At 36.4% G+C, this 20,884-nt stretch overlaps 1 protein-coding gene across 3 annotated transcripts in view; it reads right to left on the bottom strand.

The window, feature by feature from the left end:
• Positions 1-617: 617 nt before the first annotated feature.
• The window catches only part of LOC125651442 (calpain-7-like), a 39,013-nt gene continuing 18,746 nt past the window's right edge, over positions 618-20,884 (bottom strand). For all 3 annotated transcript variants that reach the window (XM_048880032.2, XM_056166367.1, XM_056166368.1), the window contains 10 exons: positions 19,703-19,788; positions 16,812-16,905; positions 15,467-15,613; positions 12,136-12,508; positions 11,003-11,102; positions 8,342-8,474; positions 5,311-5,598; positions 2,194-2,333; positions 1,853-1,945; positions 618-1,465 (listed from right to left, as the gene is read on the bottom strand). In XM_048880032.2, coding sequence (XP_048735989.2) covers positions 1,321-1,465; positions 1,853-1,945; positions 2,194-2,333; positions 5,311-5,598; positions 8,342-8,474; positions 11,003-11,102; positions 12,136-12,508; positions 15,467-15,613; positions 16,812-16,905; positions 19,703-19,788 — 1,599 coding nt within the window. In that variant the 3' untranslated portion in view covers positions 618-1,320. The remainder of the gene's footprint in view (positions 1,466-1,852; positions 1,946-2,193; positions 2,334-5,310; positions 5,599-8,341; positions 8,475-11,002; positions 11,103-12,135; positions 12,509-15,466; positions 15,614-16,811; positions 16,906-19,702; positions 19,789-20,884) is intronic.

Here is a 20,884-nt window from a genome sequence, read left to right as displayed (position 1 = left end):
GCCTAACCCATTCCACAACAAACCTAATACATTCCACATCAAACCTAACATATTCTATATCAAACTTAATACATTCCACATCAAACCTAATATATTGTTTAACGTCTTCTCAGGAATACTAACTCATATGGAGATGTCACCATTGCTGGTGAAGGGCTGCAAAATTTAGGCCTGTGCTCAGCGCTTATGGCCTTTAAGCAGGAAGGGATTTTTATCATGCCACACCTGCTGTGACACAGGGTCTCAGTTTTTGCAGTCTCATCTAACAGGCCGCCCCACTTAGTTGCCTCTTATGACAAGTAAGGGGTACTGAGGACCTATTCTAACCCAGATCCTCATGGGATTCAAACCTGATATATTCCACATCAAATCTATGTAGTGACTGTCCCTTTGGCTAGCACCCAGCATTAGATGTGAAAATCATGAATCTTTGAGATATGATATTAAAAATGGATTTCATGTATCACTTAAGGTATTGATATGATAAAGTCCCCTCATCTTAAGTAAGCACCATACATGTAGGTCAAAATTTGTGGCACTTCACCTTAAGCTGGTGATGTCTCTACACAAGTGGAAAATTCTGAAATAAACAAACAGGCTGACAAATACATCAACAAAACATTGCATATGTTTATTAAAAGAAAACAATAAATACATATGGAGTTCATATACATTTATCACAATTAGTACATGTTCAATAAAGCATAACCATGACAACCACCAGTGTGATGTCAAAGTTAGGTCTTACAAATCTTGATATATATTCAGAAACATGCCCCAACAATATTCAATGGAAATAACATATCCATTCTACAATCTGTACCACAGTTCAACAATTTAAAAAAATGTTCTTGCTGTGGAGAAAAATAATGTATTTTACACTCTAATTGAAATATGCTGTCTATGGTTTATTAAGTTATCCAAGGTAAATAGCAATATTGCTATTTCACAATTATTTGATTTTGAGTTGATATAGTCATTAACATTCTATATACTATAAATAACACAATTTGTTCTTATCGATCAAATTTTTATACTTAATCACCCGAATAAACAAAATTAAAATTGCACTCGCTTTAAGGTTCTATATGCTAATTACATTCCATGATAGAAGTCAACCATATCAACAGTCTGCATGACCTACTTAATGAAAACTATGCCATCACTGTCTTGTTGCATGATCACACTGACCAACAGATCATTCCCAATAATCTAGTGACTCTTCCCCCAAAATACAGAGTCTGCTTAATCCCCAGAACATCCACTGTGTTAAATCACAATCAGAAGAATGGCAAATTGATTAATGTGTTGACTCAGTCTTCACTGAATCTGGACAGCTGTTAAGGGGCTAGAACTGCTGAAGTCCAAGAAAAACGGCCCCTCCTGTCCTGGAAGAAATGTACTTGGCATCACATTGTACACGCCTCCTGAGATTCTGTCCAGCTGCAGAACACAGTAGCCATTTCTGTAAATAAAACAATACATTCTGTGAAAATACTGTAGAACACAGTATTTTACCTGTAGTCCTCTGACATGTGACTATAAGATACATATTTTACCTGTAGTCCCCTGACATGTGACTATACAGATACATATTTTACCTGTAGTCCTCTGACATATGACTATACAGGTACATATTTTACCTGTAGTCCTCTGACATATGACTATACAGGTACATATTTTACCTGTAGTCCCCTGACATATGACTATAAGATACATATTTTACCTGTAGTCCCCTGACATGTGACTATACAGGTACATATTTTACCTGTAGTCCTCTGACATATGACTATACAGGTGCATATTTTACCTGTAGTCCCCTGACATGTGACTATACAGGTACATATTTTACCTGTAGTCCCCTGAGCTGGTTTTCTTAAACTGCCCTGGTGCCCCTGGATTGTTTTCTGACACACAGGTCACCTCAAATCCAACACTGTACTGCCTGAAAAAAAAAAAATTTCTCACGCAAAATGCATATGAATATAAACAGTATGATTACATTTGTATTCTAATGGCTGGGAATATTCTGACAGAAATAAAAGGAAAATGTGAATATGAAAAATGAATTTGGCACATGCTTCTTGAAGTATGCAGGCATAAAACATTATAGTTCATGCCCTCATGTATTTTCAAAAGTGAAATTTATTTCTTGAATATCTTACGACTTCAATCCTTAGAGGGAATTCTTACTTGGGTCCTAGAAGCTCCACCAGTATAAAGTTATCAGACTGATTGTTGTCCAATCGGAACTGATAGATCGGGTTGTTAGAGTGACTGTCCCGATAGTTACCACACCCCCCTGCTGACCGCCCCTTCCACTGACCATTCAACTGTCAAAAGAAGCAAGCCAAACTCACAATAATGAGATGCCTATGGTCATGTATAAAACCCAGCATTTATATAAGGACAGGTAAATGACTATTCAGTGATAATGTGTCTGCAGTTATATTCTATTTAAATCGTTAATAGCAATAATATTATTGAGAAATACAAATGCAGGTCTTCAATTTGAAGAATAATCCATACCTGTAATACCTACATGTAAGTTCATGTACATCCCTCACAATTTACCAGCAGAAAAGAACGAAGTGAAAATAAACATAATCAAAGTACTGAAAGTACTCATGGGAGTTGAACATTGTGGAAATTCAGTTAGAACAGATAGCACTGGAAGGGTAGGGGGATAAATGACTGAATATAATCATGATTTTAGATACAAATCAACTGTTGTTGTTTTTCAAAGCGTTACAACAGCAAACATGGATAATGGAAGGCCCATAGGCCACAACGCTCCTCGAGTAACTGAAGTCGTGTTGTTATTTTCTAGAATTTCACCCCTTTATGTTCTCATGAAAAATGTGACCACATATTATGGCCCAAACATTCAAATCAATATGGTTAGCAATGCCTTGCAGTTATGAAGAAGTTTTTTCCCCTGTATATATACATTAAAGTTTAATCCTAGTTGTAGCTAATTCTAAGGATTCATTACTTGAAAAGGTAGTCCAATATGCTAAACTGTCACCTGAGTATACTACAGTCCTGTAGAGGATCAATGGAATGGTAAATAATTGTATAATAACTCAAAATAAATGAAATGCAAAAAAATTAAAAATCGTCCGGCATCGGAGATGCACAAGCCGAGTTGCGCAAGGAATGGGCATAGAGGGAACCGACAGAAAAGTTTGCAAGAATTATCAAGCAGGGAGCAAAATTTTGCGTACATAAATTTCAGCCGACTTAAATCCTTTGTGACCTTGACCTTTAACCCTTGACCAAAATCAATAGGCTTCTTTGTCTCATCAAGGGCGATAATCCATCTAAGTTTAATTGAGATCCTATAATTTGTTAAAAAATTATAGTGCAGAAAACAAAATTTTCTCCAAATTTCAGTCTATTTATAGCCAGTGACCTTGACCTTTGACCTAGTGACCCCAGAATCGATAGGCTTCCTGGTCTTACTGAGGGTGACAATCCATCTAAGTTTGATTGAGATCGTATGATTCGTTCAAGAGCTATGGTGCGGAAAACAAAATTTTCTCCAAATTTCAGTCTATTTATAGCCACTGTGACCTTGACCTTTGACCTAGTGACCCCAGAATCGATAGGCTTCCTCATCTTACTGAGGGTGGCAATCCATCTAAGTTTGAATGAGATCCTATAATTTGCTCAAGAGCTATGGTGCGGAAATGAAACGTTGATGCGTGCCCGCCTGCCCGCCCAAAGGCACTTCATCAGATCATAAGCCGAGTTCGACTTCATCGCAACTCCGCTAAAAATGAAACACTAGTCAAATAACGTTATTTATTGCCAAGGTATTTGGGATATCATACTGTGGCTCAAACAGGGGGTGAATGAACCTGACAGTATGGGAAGCATATAGTGGAATCAGACTTGTGACGCTGGAAATCTATAGTGATTAATAAACTATACATGTACAAGATCCATAACTATTTTTTTTCAGTTTGTGTGGGAGAATCCTCATGTCTCTTTCATCTGTAGACAAATAAACTGTAGACAAAAAAACAATGTGTTTTGACCAGAGCAATTTCCAATCCTTTTTGCAGCATAAATTCAACATTGTGGCAACTGGGTTAAACTTTGATAGTGAAGTAATACATGGCAGCACCTTATCCCATGCTCTTAAAATTTCTGTTTGACACACACTCATGACATCCACTCAAACATTACAGAGTGCAGCAAAATCCCATTGTAATAGGGGATTCAAAATGGATAACTGGTACAAAATATGGTACATACTATTCGAAAAGGATAATGAATTTGACATATTGATGTTTTGGAAAAGGAAATTCTGACATCGGGGCTCTAAGAGTTTTCAAACATTGTCATTTGATAAAAGTGTTCTACATTTTTAAAAATTGAGATTAATATGTCTTTACATACATAGGTGAGAAAGTTTCCATTATTCCTAGCCGAGACATACCATGTATGCGCAAAAAATTCATAAACAAATATCAAAATACTCACGTAGAAAATGTGGACCTTACCGTCATCAAGCGCAGCGAAACACTCCATTTCGAGATTTTCGCCGACGAAAGCTCGGTAACAGTAATGAATAAGGTACACTCATTTTGTATCTATTTTGTGACTTTCTTTATTAAAAGAAACAGTTCTCTAATGTGTAACGTGCAATTACTACGTAATTCAATAACTTGAAGCATGAAGCAGTTTCACTTTGCAACCGGATGTAAGAAATTTTATTTCGTATTCCGATCCCGATCGAAAGTTGTTGACTGGGAATGACGTGTTTTAATTCAATATACATGTAACATCAAGCATTTTTTATATCACATTAAAAAAAACCCAAATATATACACATACACAATGTTGTAGAGTTATTTCTTGTAAATTTTCTGAGGTTTCGCACCATATTCGATATTTCGCGCCACGGTGTCAATAGGTCTTGTGTGCAGTTGTCGTTCGTTTCCCTATCAATGTTTATAGGTGACGCTGCGCTACAAACGACAATTTTCAACCTTATCTTTTATTTTTCTATGTATATCAGTATCAATTTGATCGAAATCTTGTATTCAAATTGATTTGAATACAATATCATTGCATTTACTTACATGTCAATTATCAAAATTAGATTAATTCAGAAAAGTTACATGGATTATTTAATGGCGGATGTTTATAAAAGTTTATGTTGATTTACCTAGGAGTAAATCAGCTGACACAGAACCCCCGCTGACGACCACTATACAAATCAATACAAATTACTGCGCAGAAAAGTGCGTGATGACCCAGGGAGATTGAACATAGTTCAACTCCCAAAAATCACCTTACCCTCTTTTCATACTGCTTCTTATAGGGGTCAATAATCTTGGTCAGGCTGAATTCACAGGAGGAGAACACTCTCAGTGTGTAGTGGATGGTGTTGTTCTTTTCATACTGTGAGATGACCAGCGTATATTGCCTGGTTCCCTTCTCCTCCACCATTTTACAGAGGTAGTGAGGCGTGTTGATTCGCACACCGTCTTTATAGGGGGGTGGACTGTAGGGGTAAAAGACTTTCTTCCCTTCAGACTTGTAGACCAGCAGTGTGATAAATTCCTTGTTGTCAGCGAAATCATCCTTGAAAAGAAAAGTGAGAGATGACATCAGTTTTTCAGAATGCAGTTAGTTAGAAATCATAAACTTCATCTGCAAATAAAAAAACACACAAATGTCCAGTTTAACCTGTCTAACCCGATACCTGTCTAACCTGATACCTGTCTAACTTGATACCTGTCTAACCTGACAGCTGTCTAACCAGATACCTATCTAAACTGATACCTGTCTAATCCGATACCTATTTAACCCAATACCTGTCTAATCTGATACCTGTATAACCCTATATCTGTCTAACCTGACACCTGTGTAACCCGATACCTGTCTGATCTGATACCTGTGTAACCTGATACCTGTCTAACCTAATACCTGTGTAACCCGATACCTGTCTAACCTGATACCTGTGTAATCTGATACCTGCTAATCTGTCTAACCTGATACCTGTGTAATCTGATACCTGTCTAACCTAATACCTGCTAATCTGTCTAACCTGATACCTGTGTAACCTGATACCTGTCAAACCTAATACCTGATAATCTGTCTAACCTGATACCTGTGTACTCCATTTCACTATTTCAGCCCTATCTTAATTCCCAACTGTCTTTTAACTATGTTCATTACAAGTGTAATCCAACATCCGACAAAATTTGTCTCCAACAGCATGCTGAATTTGACATATTTTACAGAATCAAAATCCCAGGTACTGACAAAAATATTTGTCATCATCTGGAGCTTGTTTTATAAAATAATATATGACTTTCAACCAGCTTTATATACTGGGATTTTCCTGTTCATTGTAAGATCATTCACTCCAATGCAAAATAATAAAATAAATGTTATTAAAAAATAAAGCATCAGAAAAATTTAAATTACTTCAATTAAACTAATAACTGCATAATGCAATTTAAGGCTTGCGACTTTGTTGTAAGTTGTTTTGTAAAATGGGCCCCAATATGTAGCTGTGGGAATATATTTTTCACAGTCTCATTTGACAAAGTTTCAATCTGTGATTGTATATACTTAATGTGTGTTCAAGGAACTCAAAGTGACTTAGAAATGTATCCGAATTATGATTTGAATTTCCGTATAATTTCAGAGAGTCAAAGATTACAAATCAGAGGGGGAACTTTGATCAGAAACCTAATAACGACGTCAGATTCCAAAGTTAGAAAACTGACCGACAAACTGTTTTAATCTTACAAAGAGTCCAATTTTAATGGGATACAGTAAGAATCATGAAAATGAAGAAAATTCAAAGGTACTACCCAATTGTGACGACTTGTCAATTACTGCTTATCATTCACGATTATTAGAATCCTGTGTAAAAATTTAATAAATATATGCACTCTAATGGCAACCAGCAGATACTTGCTTATCAATAATTATGTTGTATATACACTGTACATGTATCTAAAAGTTAGTTACTGGTTGAATATTGTTTAACATCCCTCTTGAGAATCTTTCATTCATATGGAGCCGTCACCATTGTCAGCAAAGGGCTGCAAAATTTAGGCCTATGATCAGTGCTTAAAGCCTTCAAGCAGGGAGGGATCTTTATCATACCACACCTGCTGTGACACGAGACCTCAGATTTTGCGGTCTCATCCAAAGGACCGCCCCATTTAGTTGTCTCTTATGACAAGCAAGGGGTAGTACTGAAAACCTAGTCTAACCTGGATCCCCATGGGATTATATGAAAGTAAACAGTTTGATACACTAATAGAGATGTGAATACAAGGAATTGTTGTAAATTTCGGTACATCATCTGTGATATGTCGAATGGGTTTACAGATGTTTGAGTGATTGTAATTTTCAGTACCTCATCTGTGATAAGTCAAGTGAGTCTTACAGATGTTTGAGTATTTGCAGTGCCTTGTCTGTAATATGTCGAGCGAGTTTACAGATGTTTGAGTATTTGCAGTACCTGTCTGTGATATGTCGTGCGAGTTTACAGATGTTTGAATGATTGTAATTTTCAGTACCTCATCTGTGATAGGTCAAGTGAGTCTTACAGATGTTTGAGTATTTGCAGTGCCTTGTCTGTAATATGTCGAGTGAGTTTACAGATGTTTGAGTATTTGCAGTGCCTTGTCTGTGATAAGTTGGGTGAGTTTACAATGTTTGAGTGATTGTAATTTTCAGTACCTCATCTGTGATAGGTCAAGTGAGTTTACAGATGTTGAGTATTTGCAGTACCTGTCTGTGATATGTCGAGCGAGTTTACAGATGTTGGGAGTATTTGCAGTACCTTGTTTGTGATATGTTGGGTGAGTTTATAGATGTTTGAGTGAGTACTTTGTTTGTGAATGTTGGGCGAGTTTACAGATGTTTGAGTGAGTGCCTTGTCTGTAATATATTAAGTGAGTCTTACAGATGTTTGAGTATTTGCAGTACCTTGTCTGTAATATATTAAGCGAGTTTACAGATGTTGGAGTATTTGCAGTACTTTGTCTGTGATAAGTTGGGTGAGTTTACAGATGTTTGAGTGATTGTAATTTTCAGTACCTCATCTGTGATAGGTCAAGTGAGTCTTACAGATGTTCGAGTATTTGCAGTGCCTTGTCTGTAATATGTCGAGTGAGTTTACAGATGTTTGAGTATTTGCAGTGCCTTGTCTGTGATAAGTTGGGTGAGTTTAAAATGTTTGAGTGATTGTAATTTTCAGTACCTCATCTGTGATAGGTCAAGTGAGTCTTACAGATGTTGAGTATTTACAGTGCCTTGTCTGTAATATGACGAGCGAGTTTACAGATGTTGGAGTGAGTACCTTGTCTGTGATATGTCGAGTGAGTAAGATCCAAACTGCCGCCGGCTGATTGGCGCGGATCTCCAGACGGAACTGCGGATTGTCGCTGATGTTGTAGGAGTCCCTCTTGGGACCCTCTTTAGCTGCCCACATACTGCAACAATATCCAGACTTATACAAGAGCGCTACTACTTAAGCTCAATTCAATACATTAACTAACAGAATCCATCAGTAATCAGGTATATCATACCACAGTCTGTTGTACAATTAAGAAATCATTTTTAGTTTCTGGGTTAGCACTTCATGAAAAGTGTGCTGGCATGATAAGTTGCAGTTCATACCCTCATGTATTTTCAAGAATAAAATTCATATCTTATATTTACATTCTCCTTTTTATTTTTGTCAGAATTCCCAGCCATAAAAATAAAATCTAACTGATTTGCCAAGATTCATATGCGCATTGTTTACAATTGCATTGTGTTCATGAGGAAATGGCTATCATCACTATTTGTAAAGATATCAAAGTCAGGAACGTTGGAACGGTAAATATTCGGGAGTTAAAAGTTCTAGGGGTCAATAGCCCTGAAATTAACAACAGAATTAAAACAAGAAGCCCATGGGCCACATCACTCACCTGAGTCACCTTGGCCCATATCTGAAGACTTTCCATATATAATTGCATGTAAAACCTTAGTCCCTATTATGGGCCCATCCTACCTTTGGAGGCCATGATTTTTGCAAACTTGAATCTACACTATGTCAGAAAGCTTTCATGTAAATGTCAACTTCTTTGGCCCAATGGTTCTTCAGAAGATTTTTAAAGATTTTCCCTATATTTGTATGTAAAACTTTGGTCCCCCCCTTGTGGCCCCATCCTACCCCCGGGGGCCATGATTTGAACAAACTTGAATCTGCACTATGTCAGAAAGCTTTCATGTAAATATCAGCTTTTCTGGCTCAGTGGTTCTTAAGAAGAAGATTTTTAAAGATTTTCCTTATATATTTGTATGTAAAACTTTGATCCCCTATTGTGGCCCCATCCTACCCCTGGGGGCCATGATTTGAACACACTTAAATCTGCACTATGTTATGAAGCTTTCATGTAAATATCAGCTTTTCTGGCTCAGTGGTTCTTGAGAAGAAGATTTTCCCTATATATTTGTATGTAAAACTTTGATCCCCACTTGTGGCTCCACCCTACCCCTGGGGGCCATGATTTTAAAAAAACTTGAATCTGCACTAAGTCATAAAGCTTTCATGTAAATATCAGCTTTTCTGCCTCAGTGGTTCTTGAGAAGAAGATTTTTAAAGATTTTCCCTATATATTTGTATGTAAAACTTTGATCCCCCCTTGTTGCCCCATCCGACCCCCGGGGGCCATGATTTGAACAAACTTGAATCTGCACTATGTCAGAAAGCTTTCATGTAAAAATCAGCTTTTCTGGCTCAGTGGTTCTTGAGAAGAAGATTTTTAAGATTTTTTATATATACTTGTATGTAAAACTTTGATCCCCTATTGTGGCCCCATCCAACCCCCGGGGGCCATGATTTTAACAAACTTTAATCTGCACTATGTCAGAAAGATTTCATGTAAATATCAGCTTTTCTGGCTCAATGGTTCTTGAGAAGATTTTTAAAGATTTTCCCTATATATTTGTATGCAAAACTTTGATCCCCCTTGTGGTCCCATCCTACACCCAGGGGCCATGATTTGAACAAAATTAAATCTGCACTATGTCAGAAAGATTTCATGTAAATCTAAGCTTTTCTGGCTCAGTTGTTCTTGAGAAGAAGATTTTTAAGCTTTTTTATATATACTTGTATGTAAAACTTTGATCCCCTATTGTGGCCCCATCCAACCCCCGGGGGCCATGATTTTAACAAACTTGAATCTGCACTATGTCAGGAAGCTTTCATGTAAATTTCAGCTCTTCTGGCCCAGTGGTTCTTGAGAAGAAGATTTTTAAATGACCCCACCCTATTTTTGCATTTTTGTGATTATCTCCCCTTTGAAATGGACATGGCCCTTCATTTGAACAAACTTGAAAGCCCTTCACCAAAGGATGCTTTTGGCCAAAATTGGTTGAAATTGGCCCAGTGGTTCTGGAGAAGAAGACGAAAATGTAAAAAGTTTACAGACAGACAAATGGATGGACAGACGGTAAGACAACAGACGACGAACAACAGGCGATCAGAAAAGCTCACTTGAGCTTTCAGCTCAGATGAGCTAAAAACAGAGGATATGAAAAAACATTGAAAAGTACACCTTCAGAGTCTATTTAATGGCTGGGGAATTCTGACAGAGATGAAAGTAAAATGTAAATACATGAAATAAACTTTGTTTTTGAAAGTACATAAGGGTATGAACTGCAATGCTTCATGCTGGCATCTCTTTGATACAGATCAAGTTTGTTCACAACGTCATCAGGCAAGTGTTGCAGTCCTATACAGTCTATGTAAATTAATGCAGTAAGCCATGGAATAATTTTCTTTTAAACAACAACCAAAATATTCAACCCATAACAAAATGATTCACAAAAATTACCAAGATATTCACCACTACAACAAGATAATTTCAAAATTTCAAACACAACAAGACAATTGACAAAACTGAACATCACAACTTTTGTAGACATTATAACACTAAGGCATGTTTTATAACTTTGTATATCTGACACTTACCTATGTGTACATGTTGTGTATTTAAATAATTCTGGATTCCAATTTATGTAAATTACATCGAAAAATCTGCATAATGAGTCATAATCAATCCAGAAAACACCTGAAAAGATGAATATAGAAAACTTACATTAGAACTAATACATGTATATGGGGAAAAAATTCACAAGTTATTTTGCAAGGTATAGTTTAAAAGAGCTGATTTTCTTTCTTTTTGTTCCCCACTGGACCAACTGCATGGATACCACTTCCTCACTCAATAGAATTTAATTTTATCATAGCTTTTTTATCAAAATATTTTTAAACTGATTCACCAAAAATCCTGCATTTTGTAGGTAGAATTTGATAATAGCAATGTCACATGCATACAAGGAATATGTAGTCAAAAACTAATGAAGCTCATCAAAAGTCAGGCAAATTCAAAATTTATTTGAATGTCAGATTCATACAAATTTCTGCAATGCCTGCATAACATAGCCATGGACCAGACTACAATTCTAACCAACCTTGACCTAGTTCAAATGACCTAGGATCGTGCAGGGTCATGATAAATTTGGTCATAAGCAAACTTTGTGCCAAGTACAAGCATTGCTGTTTCTCATTACAAAGTTATGATCAAGCAGACATGGATATTCCTATATAACCCTCCCCCACTCATATTTGTTTGGTGGTGGGGTGTGTGTATAGAGTAAAGGTCCATTGTATATGAAAGTGATAAATGTATTGAAATATGCAAATGTTTGTGCATTGGCATCCTCTTTGGCCATCAATCATAGCGCTATTAACATTTCCTTTGGATCCCACTTCATCATCATGGCATTACAGTTAATTTTAACTTTTTTTATCTACCAAATGAATCAATTTATTTTCCATATTTCATTTGACAATCATGATTTTATTTTGCAAACTGTGGTTCATAACTTGTTGAATGCAGATTTTTGTTGTTTTCATGGAATCTGACAAAGAAGATTCATGAAATTACATGGTGTTAAAATTGTACTCACACTGGCAGAATCATGAAAATTGATGCCCGTGAAAATCAATGAAGCCAGCCAGTATAAAAAATAACTATTGTGACATGTCAATGTGTGGCACTCAATTCTACTGGTTGCCATGTTTTAAAAGATGTGACATACCATTATCGTACTGCTGTGCACTCTTGGGGTCATAGTTCAACAGTTTCTGTAATTCTGGTGTCCAGTTTACAGCATCGTTCTCTGAGAAATTCCCCTTCCATCGTAAATGGCTCCAGGGATTTTTCAACATAAAGAGTTTTCTCCCTTTTGCCTCCCGAACATCCAACATTGCATATGCATGTGTTGGCACCAAGCCTGCTCGATCTGCCTCACTCTCGTGCAGGTCACCTGTCGCCACGGTAATCAAACAGTGCCCTTTGTGAAACCTATCATGGATTCGCTTGAATTCCTTGTCTTTGTCAAAATTCTCAGAATTTCGTTTAATGGCCACCCTTTCTGGAATCCACCCTGTGAGTGCATGAAGGTCAATGTTCTGTAAAAGTTTAGTGCATAAATGTCAATATTTTGTAGAAATTTAGTGCATGAAGGTCAATGTTTTGCAGCTGTCTTTAACATTTCAGTGCAAAAATATACATGCTTTAAAATAGTTCAATATTCCATAAAATTTCAGACTTCAATGGTAAATTTTCGGTGCAAAACGGTAAAGGACTCAACATTCTTTTAATGTATGAAGGTTGATAAAAACAAGTTTTTGCAAAATTCAGAGAAAACAAGCATTTTGAGAGCACTGCATAGCAATACATAGACCCCAACTGAAGATATGGTACAGTGTAAAGGGGAAAATTGGGAAACCAAGATAGGAATGGTTGGAAATCAACTACTATTCAGGTACAAAGACTAGACCAGGAAAACTTCAAAATTGATCTGTAACTTGTTATGGCAAAGCACTCATCATTATATACTAAATATCAAATGGATATCTGTAAGCACAAAAAAATAAAGAAGCTGGGAAAACTGACAATTCATGCTATTTTTCTAAGTCCAAGGGCCATAACTTAGTGAAAAATCAATGGACCAAACCCAAATTCACACTTGATCTGTAACTTGTTATGGCAAAGCAATGTACCAAATATCAAATGAATATCTGCAAGAACAGAGAAAAAAAGTGCTGAAAACTGATTTGCAGGACTGACGGACAGACAGACAGCTGGACAGATGGTAAGACAGACAGACGGACGGAGTGCAAACCTAAAGTCCCCTTCAACTTCATCGATAGGAGACTAATAAACACTGAAGGCTATCCTAATAGGGCTATACGTCAATGGGGCAATCACAAATATAGATGTTAAAACTAGGCCATATAAAACAATTACCAAGAGGAGGTAAACATATAGTATACCTTAAAATAAAAAAAATCAGCTACTTCTGTGTTGTAAAGTTTTTGGGGTTTGAGGAAAATTAACAACTTTGTTGTGGATGAATAGCTGCTATTTTTCATTTTACTCAAGTTTCAAATTTATTTGTACTGACAAACACGTGGGAGATCTTAAGTAATGGATTTAATGGTTATGTCAGTGAACATTAAGTATTTCACAAATATTCAAAATCAGAACAAGATGTGTTTGTGAAACACAAATGCCCCCGATAATGGCCAATTCCGAAGATGGCCAAGGTCACAAGGGCAAATATCTTGGTACCAGCAGAAAGATCTTGTCAAAAGAAATGCTCATGTACAATATGAAAGCTCTAATATTTACCATTTAGAAGTTATGACCAATGTAAAAAAAATAATAAAAGTAGGTCAAATGTCAAGGTCAAAAAGTTCAATACCCATGGAAAGGTATTGTCACAAGGAATACTCATGTGAAATATCAAAGCTCTATCACTTATTGTTCAAAAGTTATTAGCAAAGTTAAAGTTTTCAAAAAGTAAGTCAAACTCCAAGGTCAAGGTCACGGGGTCAAAAATGTTGGTACCCACAGAAAGGTCTTGTCACAAGGAATACTCATGTGAAATATCAAAGCTCTATCACTTATTGTTCAAAAGTTATTAGCAAGGTTAAAGTTTTCAAAAAGTAGGTCAAACTCCAAGGTCACGGGGTCAAAAATGTTGATACCCACGGATAGCTCTTGTCACAAGGAATACTCATGTGAAATATCAAAGCTCTATCACTTATTGTTCAAAAGTTATTAGCAAGGTTAAAGTTTCAGACAGAATGACAGACAGGACAAAAACAATATGCCCCCCGATCTTCGATCTCAGGGGCATAAAAAGGCAAAAGAAAACAAGAAATATTTGTAAAACATATATGCGCATAACTCATTAAAATGCATGACCTTTTGAGGACCAATGGGAATTGACGTAAGTATTCCCGGAACTCAAAGTGTCAGCTGTAACGGCGGCGCCCATGAAAGTATGTGTTTTGTTGTGCCACTATCAAAGATATATGGATGAAAAATCCAGATTTGTTACCCAAAATGGCTGATTAATTTGGCTAATACTTCACTTTCACATGTGCCCCCCCCCCCCCCCCCCCCTTTCGGAAATCCTGGATCCGCCTCTGGTATGTTTTAATTATCATCACTGCTACATGGCACTTGAATAAAATCAGTCATACATGATACAATTTAAGATTTGATGCAAATTTGAATTAAAATATGGTCTTACAATACCATTCACATGTCATTTTGTAATTAGCCTAGGTGAGACATCAATTGTGTTTACACAATGTAAAGAAGGTCACAATTGCTGGTTCAAATTGTGCTGACAACACAGCTGGAACAAATTACGGCAGTACTTAATATGCAAGTAAGTTTAACATACCTAAATAAACCGATGAAATACTAAGTCCATTAAAAAACACATTGCTCCCGTATGATGGATAAAAATGTCGAGACTACGAGTGCTGAACATGTAGACCTGTACATAGACTCGTACACAGTAGTAAACGCTTGGTAGCACAGGCTTTCCCCTCTCCTATCTTTATCGACACAAATACACCCTCCGCATCAAAAATGCAAATAAAGCATCTCGCTGAAAGTTTTGTGACTTGTCCAACTTGTATGTAGTCAAAATCTTCGCTTCGAAAGCATGTTTTTCTATGCTCCCAAGGACTGGAAATAAGTGGCTTTTTCATTGGTTGATTATCGCAATAAGGAATGGTAAAGCGACCAATCGCATATAGATGCCGAGACACATCTTCCAGTGAAAATACTGGGATTGTGTCCCACGGTAAGTAAACAGAGAGTGACCGACCGTGGGTTTCCAACAACGCTTCTACTCATAACCAACCCACATATGAAATATTATTATGATCAAGATATTGAGCAGACAACATGTGGTCTACTGACCGACCGACAGGTGCATAGCAATATGTCCGTCTTTTTTGAAGGGCGGCATAAATATGTTATGACTTAAGGACAGAGGCTGAAATGACTGATGGATGGACAGAGGTAAATATACTCCCTTCAGAGTGAGGTATAATACTAACCGAATTGGATCCTGGGAAATCATAACCACCCATCACTTTCATGTAGGCCTTCTCCAGGAGAGAAATCCACAGCTCGTTTTTGTTGTTGGAGAATGAGCAGAGTAATTCTCCATCACGTCCCATCGGGAAAAAATCGTCAATCGTCACCTATAAAAGTTTAGTTTTATTGCAAAAAAGTAATCGAATATGACACAGTGCTAAGAGGTTTATAGAAGCAGCTATTTGGTGCTCAATATAAGAACCATCACAGCTATATAACATCAATGAATATTCTATCAATCATATTAATTTCCTTTCCAAAATACACATGTAAGCTTGTTTTTATCATGATTAAAGGTGCAAGCAGTTTGTATGTATAGTATGACAACATTATACATTTGTTTTCTTTTTCTTTGATGCCATATATTACCACCAACTATTGCAGAGAAAGTTCTAAAATTAAACCAAGCATGGCTCATTAAATCATGAAATGTTAAACTTATCCCTCCCCCCCCCCCTCTCCTAAATTAAAATTCGTGTTTAAAAAAACATGGCTGGTGACCTTGTTATCTGAAAACAAGTAGAGCATGTCTTCTAATGATCATCAATTCATCTATGAAATTTGATGGCTATCAAGTACAATTTCTGGAATGGATAACAATTGATATACATGTATAATCATGCATGTTAAAAAATACTATGATCATCAACCGTTTGATCTGAAAATCAAATGCAGTTCTTTATAAATCTGTCTTACTGATATTTGATGATTTTAAGTTCATGCTCCCAAGCTCTTGATGCAATATAACTTTAGTAAATTAGGAAATCTCATATCCTTTAACCTGAACTTTACTGGACAAGGAACTTTGTCCTGTCAAAGTTGTATTTTCTGAGTATGGCAGAAAAAAACCCATCCATCTCACCACACAATTTGAAAGCATAGAGAAATCAAAATATAACATTAAGAATAGGAGAATTTAATCAGGTATGGTACAGAAACTTTGTTTTTAACGACTATGTTTTCCAAGGTTGTGTGGAACACTGTCAAAGTAGAGCTTTGGTCCTAACCTTAAATTTGTATCTAATGAATGTAAAACTTACTAGAATTCTACCTTTTGTGGATAATGTTGAGCTTCAGTCCTAATTTGTATCAAATGAATGTAAAACTTACCAGAATTCTACCTTTTGTGGATAATGTTGAGCTTCAGTCCTAATTTGTATCAAATGAATGTAAAACTTACCAGAATTCTACCTTTTGTGGATAATGTTGAGCTTCAGTCCTAATTTGTATCTAATGATCAGAAAACAATGGAATTCTGGGAACTGATCTTTCATGGAACTAACCTTGACCTTTTGTGGTACTGACCTTTCGTGGAACTCCATTAATGTTTAATTTCACCATGTACTTCCCACAAGGGTTGTAGACTGGGTCTCCATTTCTGTTCTGAGGATATATGATGCTACAAAGATAAATAATATTAATGCAATTAATTGTGCCCCTGCAACAGAGAGAATCATTAATTAACTCTGTGCTACACTGGATTAAATCTCCCTGTTATATACAGAAACATTAATTATCTGTACTAATTAACCCTGTACTACACTGAATTAAATCTCCCTGTTATATACAGAAACATTAATTATCTGTACTAATTAACCCTGTACTACACTGGATTAAATCCCCCTGTTATATACAGAAACATTAATTATCTGTACTATTTAACCTGTACTACACTGAATTAAACCTCCCTGTTACAGAAACATTAATTATCTGTACTAATTAACCCTGTACTACACTGGATTTAAAACCCTTGCTACAGAGAGAACTATTCACTCTACTAAATGGAGTTATGCCCCTGCTATAAAGAGAAACTTAAACAAAAACCTTGTAGGATCAAAGTAAACACAACAGCAATCATCCTTCAGCAACCCCAACCAAAAAGAACTACATCCTACAGCAACCCCAACCAAAAAGAACTACATCCTACAGCAAACCCAACCAAAAAGAACTACATCCTACAGCAAACCCAACCAAAAAGAACTACATCCTACAGCAACCCCAACCAAAAAGAACTACATCCTACAGCAACCCCAACCAAAAAGAACTACATCCTACAGCAAACCCAACCAAAAAGAACTACATCCTACAGCAACCCCAACCAAAAAGAACTACATCCTACAGCAAACCCAACCAAAAAGAACTACATCCTACAGCAACCCCAACCAAAAAGAACTACATCCTACAGCAAACCCAACCCAATGAGATACATATATATCCTAATTCAACCCCAACCCAACAAACTACACCCTAATTCAACCCAACCAAAATAAATATATCCTACAGCAACCCTAACCCAAAGAACTACATCCTACAGCAAACTCAATCCAATGACATATATCCTAATTCAACCCCAACCCAACGAACTACACCCTAATTCAACCCAACCAAAAGAACTACATCCTACAGCAACCCTAACCCAAAGAACTATATCCTATAGCAACACTAACCCAAAGAACTACATGTATATCCTACAGTAATCAACCAAAAAAAAACCCTATATCATACAGCAATCCCAACCAAAAGGAACAATATCCTACAGCAATCCCAACCAAAAAGAATTATATCCTACAGCAACCCCAACCCAAAGAACAATATCCTACGGCAACCCTAACCCAAAGAACAATATCCTACAGCAACCCTAACCCCAAAGAACTATATCCTACAGCAACCCCAAACCAAAGAACTATATCCTACAGCAATCCCAACCCAAAGAACTATATCCTACTGCAAACTCAACCAAAGAGAATTATATCCTACAGCAATCCAAACCCAAAGAACTATATCCTACAGCAACCCCAACCAAAAGAACTACATCCTACAGTAACCCCAACCCAATGAGATATATCCTAATTCAACCCCAACCCAAAGAACTACACCCTAATTCAACCCAACCCAAAGAACTATATCCTACAGCAACCTTAACCCAAAGAACTATATCCTACAGCAACCTTAACCCAAAGAACTATATCCTACAGCAACCCTAACCAAAAGAACTACCATATATCATGTTTTTTCCACGTGTATCTAATTTCCACTTCGTTCGCGACGATTTCCGAATCGCAGAAAATAAATCCGCGTAAATTTGATATCAAGTTTTGTTTTTGTAATAGAGTTATATAGCATACAGGTAATAGTACAGTGAAATTTCTGTGTTCAGTGTGCTTTGTTTCCCCCTTCATCCGACAAGTGCCAGGTAACAGGTATGTAAGCCTCGGTGTTTATTTAATGAAGGACAAGCTGATTAAATGGACAACGTTCTTTGCTTCAATCAATGTATAATTATACCTGAGCTACTCATGCATGTAATGGGACATGGTTGATGACTGTTTTAAACTGAAAATAGTTATCAATAGATATTTTGTACTAGTACCATTATAGCTGACGAACAGTGAATTACGTTACTATACCTCCAAATTGTACATATTTACAATATACTTGAGTGTAAACAAAAGCGCAAAATTGTTTTTGAAAACTGGTACGCAGCACATGTGTGTGATCAACTGAGTGCATCTTCTAAAATTGACGAGGTGACATTTGGTTTATCTCTCACCCGGATGATGCCACTTGGAATGAAATAGCTGAATTTTTGCATAAAAAATTAAGAGTTATACATACAAATGCTGGATTTCCCCCCGATTCCTTCATAAATTTAAATAACCGTGATTTATACTTTTGCTATGACTTTGAAATAGTGAAAATTTGATTTGCGTAAATTTAATATACTGTTTTAGGTTCTGATTCGCTGAAAAAACATGACGCGGAAAAAACCTGACATACAGTATATACTACAGCAACCCCAAACCTAAGAACTGCATGTACATCCTACAGCAACCCTAACCTAAAGAACTATATCCTACAGCAACCCTAACCCAAAGAACTACATGTACATCCTACAGCAACCACCCAAAAATAACTATAACCTACAGCAACCCCAACCAAAAGAACTATATCCTACAGCAACCCCAACCAAAAGAACTATATCCTACAGCAACCCCAACCCAAAGAACTATATCCCAATTCAACCCACCAAAAAAAAATACAGTGGAATGTACATCCTACTGAACCCCAACCCAAAACTCGAGATTGTATTACTGCAAATTTAATCCAAAAGACTACATCCCACTGCAACACTTACCTAAGGAATTACATTCTTTGCCCCTATTCTTAAAACATAGTATATTAATGGCCATTCTTACCTGGTGATGAGTTTTTTCTTAAATCTGCGTTCATACTGTGCACTGATGGCCAGTGATGACACAAAACTACAGTCAGAGACAATGGTCTGTAAACAAAACAAATTACAGTCTGAGACAATGGTCTGTAAACAAAACAAATTACAGTCTGATACAATGATTAATAAAGAAGAAAAAACCAGTGTGTCTGACACAATGGTCTGTAAAAAAAACCCCTGCAACTGCTGTGATCATGACACAGATTAGCAGACTACACAATTCAAATAGCACATACATGTGTAGAAGCGCTTGTCAAACAGAACAGCATAAACTGTAATATATCTTATTCCAAGTACAATGAGAGATCAACATAACTATGACTGCTCGACAAAATCATTACAATTTTGGATAATTATTTGTAGAAGACATCCACGTATTTACATGTGATGTCCTAGAAATATAAATGACATCAAACAAACTTTAGTATCTAAAAGCAATTACATCTGTGAGATTTTAATTGTAGAAAAAATTAATCTCTTTAATGTGTATTATCACACATGTTTCTCTACTGATTTTCCTCTGCATAAAAGTGATACAATAAAACTGTTTGTTTCCCTGGAAATGCACTATTTCTCTCATCTGACAATTAATCCCTGCAAAATCAATGCCATTCCCTGGGACTACTCCCATGTTAACATTTCTAACCAATCAAATTGCTCGGTAGGCGGATCATTCCAAGAAGGTGAGATCTGATGTAATGTTATTAGCAGACATCATGATAGATCAATTGTAATGATGGCGAAACTGAGGTTTGGTATCTTCACCGAACAAGAACAACAATTGATTATAGACTATAAATCAGGTCTTAACATCAAAGCAGTGATTAAGATGGCGAAAAAACTACTTGGAACGTATTTGAATGAATGGTATTCAATAAATGTGAATGATTCGGCCATTGTTAAAATAATGTCTCTGACACATAAATCTCTTTAAAAATAGATTGTTTTGGTATAATAAAACAGTTACAGACATGGTAATTCAGGAAATAGAAAATTTATGGTTCCCCTGCACAAAAAAGCTATTTTTTAACATGGAATCTTTGTCAAGGGAAACATAAATTTGCTACTTCCTGAATCATCCATTTTACAACTGTATACTACACCAATGTAGTAACTAGAGATTGTTTTTATAAAAAAGCAAATGTCT

The sequence above is a fragment of the Ostrea edulis genome, chromosome 5 (assembly GCF_947568905.1).
Source record: "Ostrea edulis chromosome 5, xbOstEdul1.1, whole genome shotgun sequence".
NCBI classification, from domain to species: domain Eukaryota; kingdom Metazoa; phylum Mollusca; class Bivalvia; order Ostreida; family Ostreidae; genus Ostrea; species Ostrea edulis.
The sequence above is the reverse complement of the archived record's forward strand: the minus strand, read 5'-3'. Positions and strand labels throughout refer to the sequence as shown.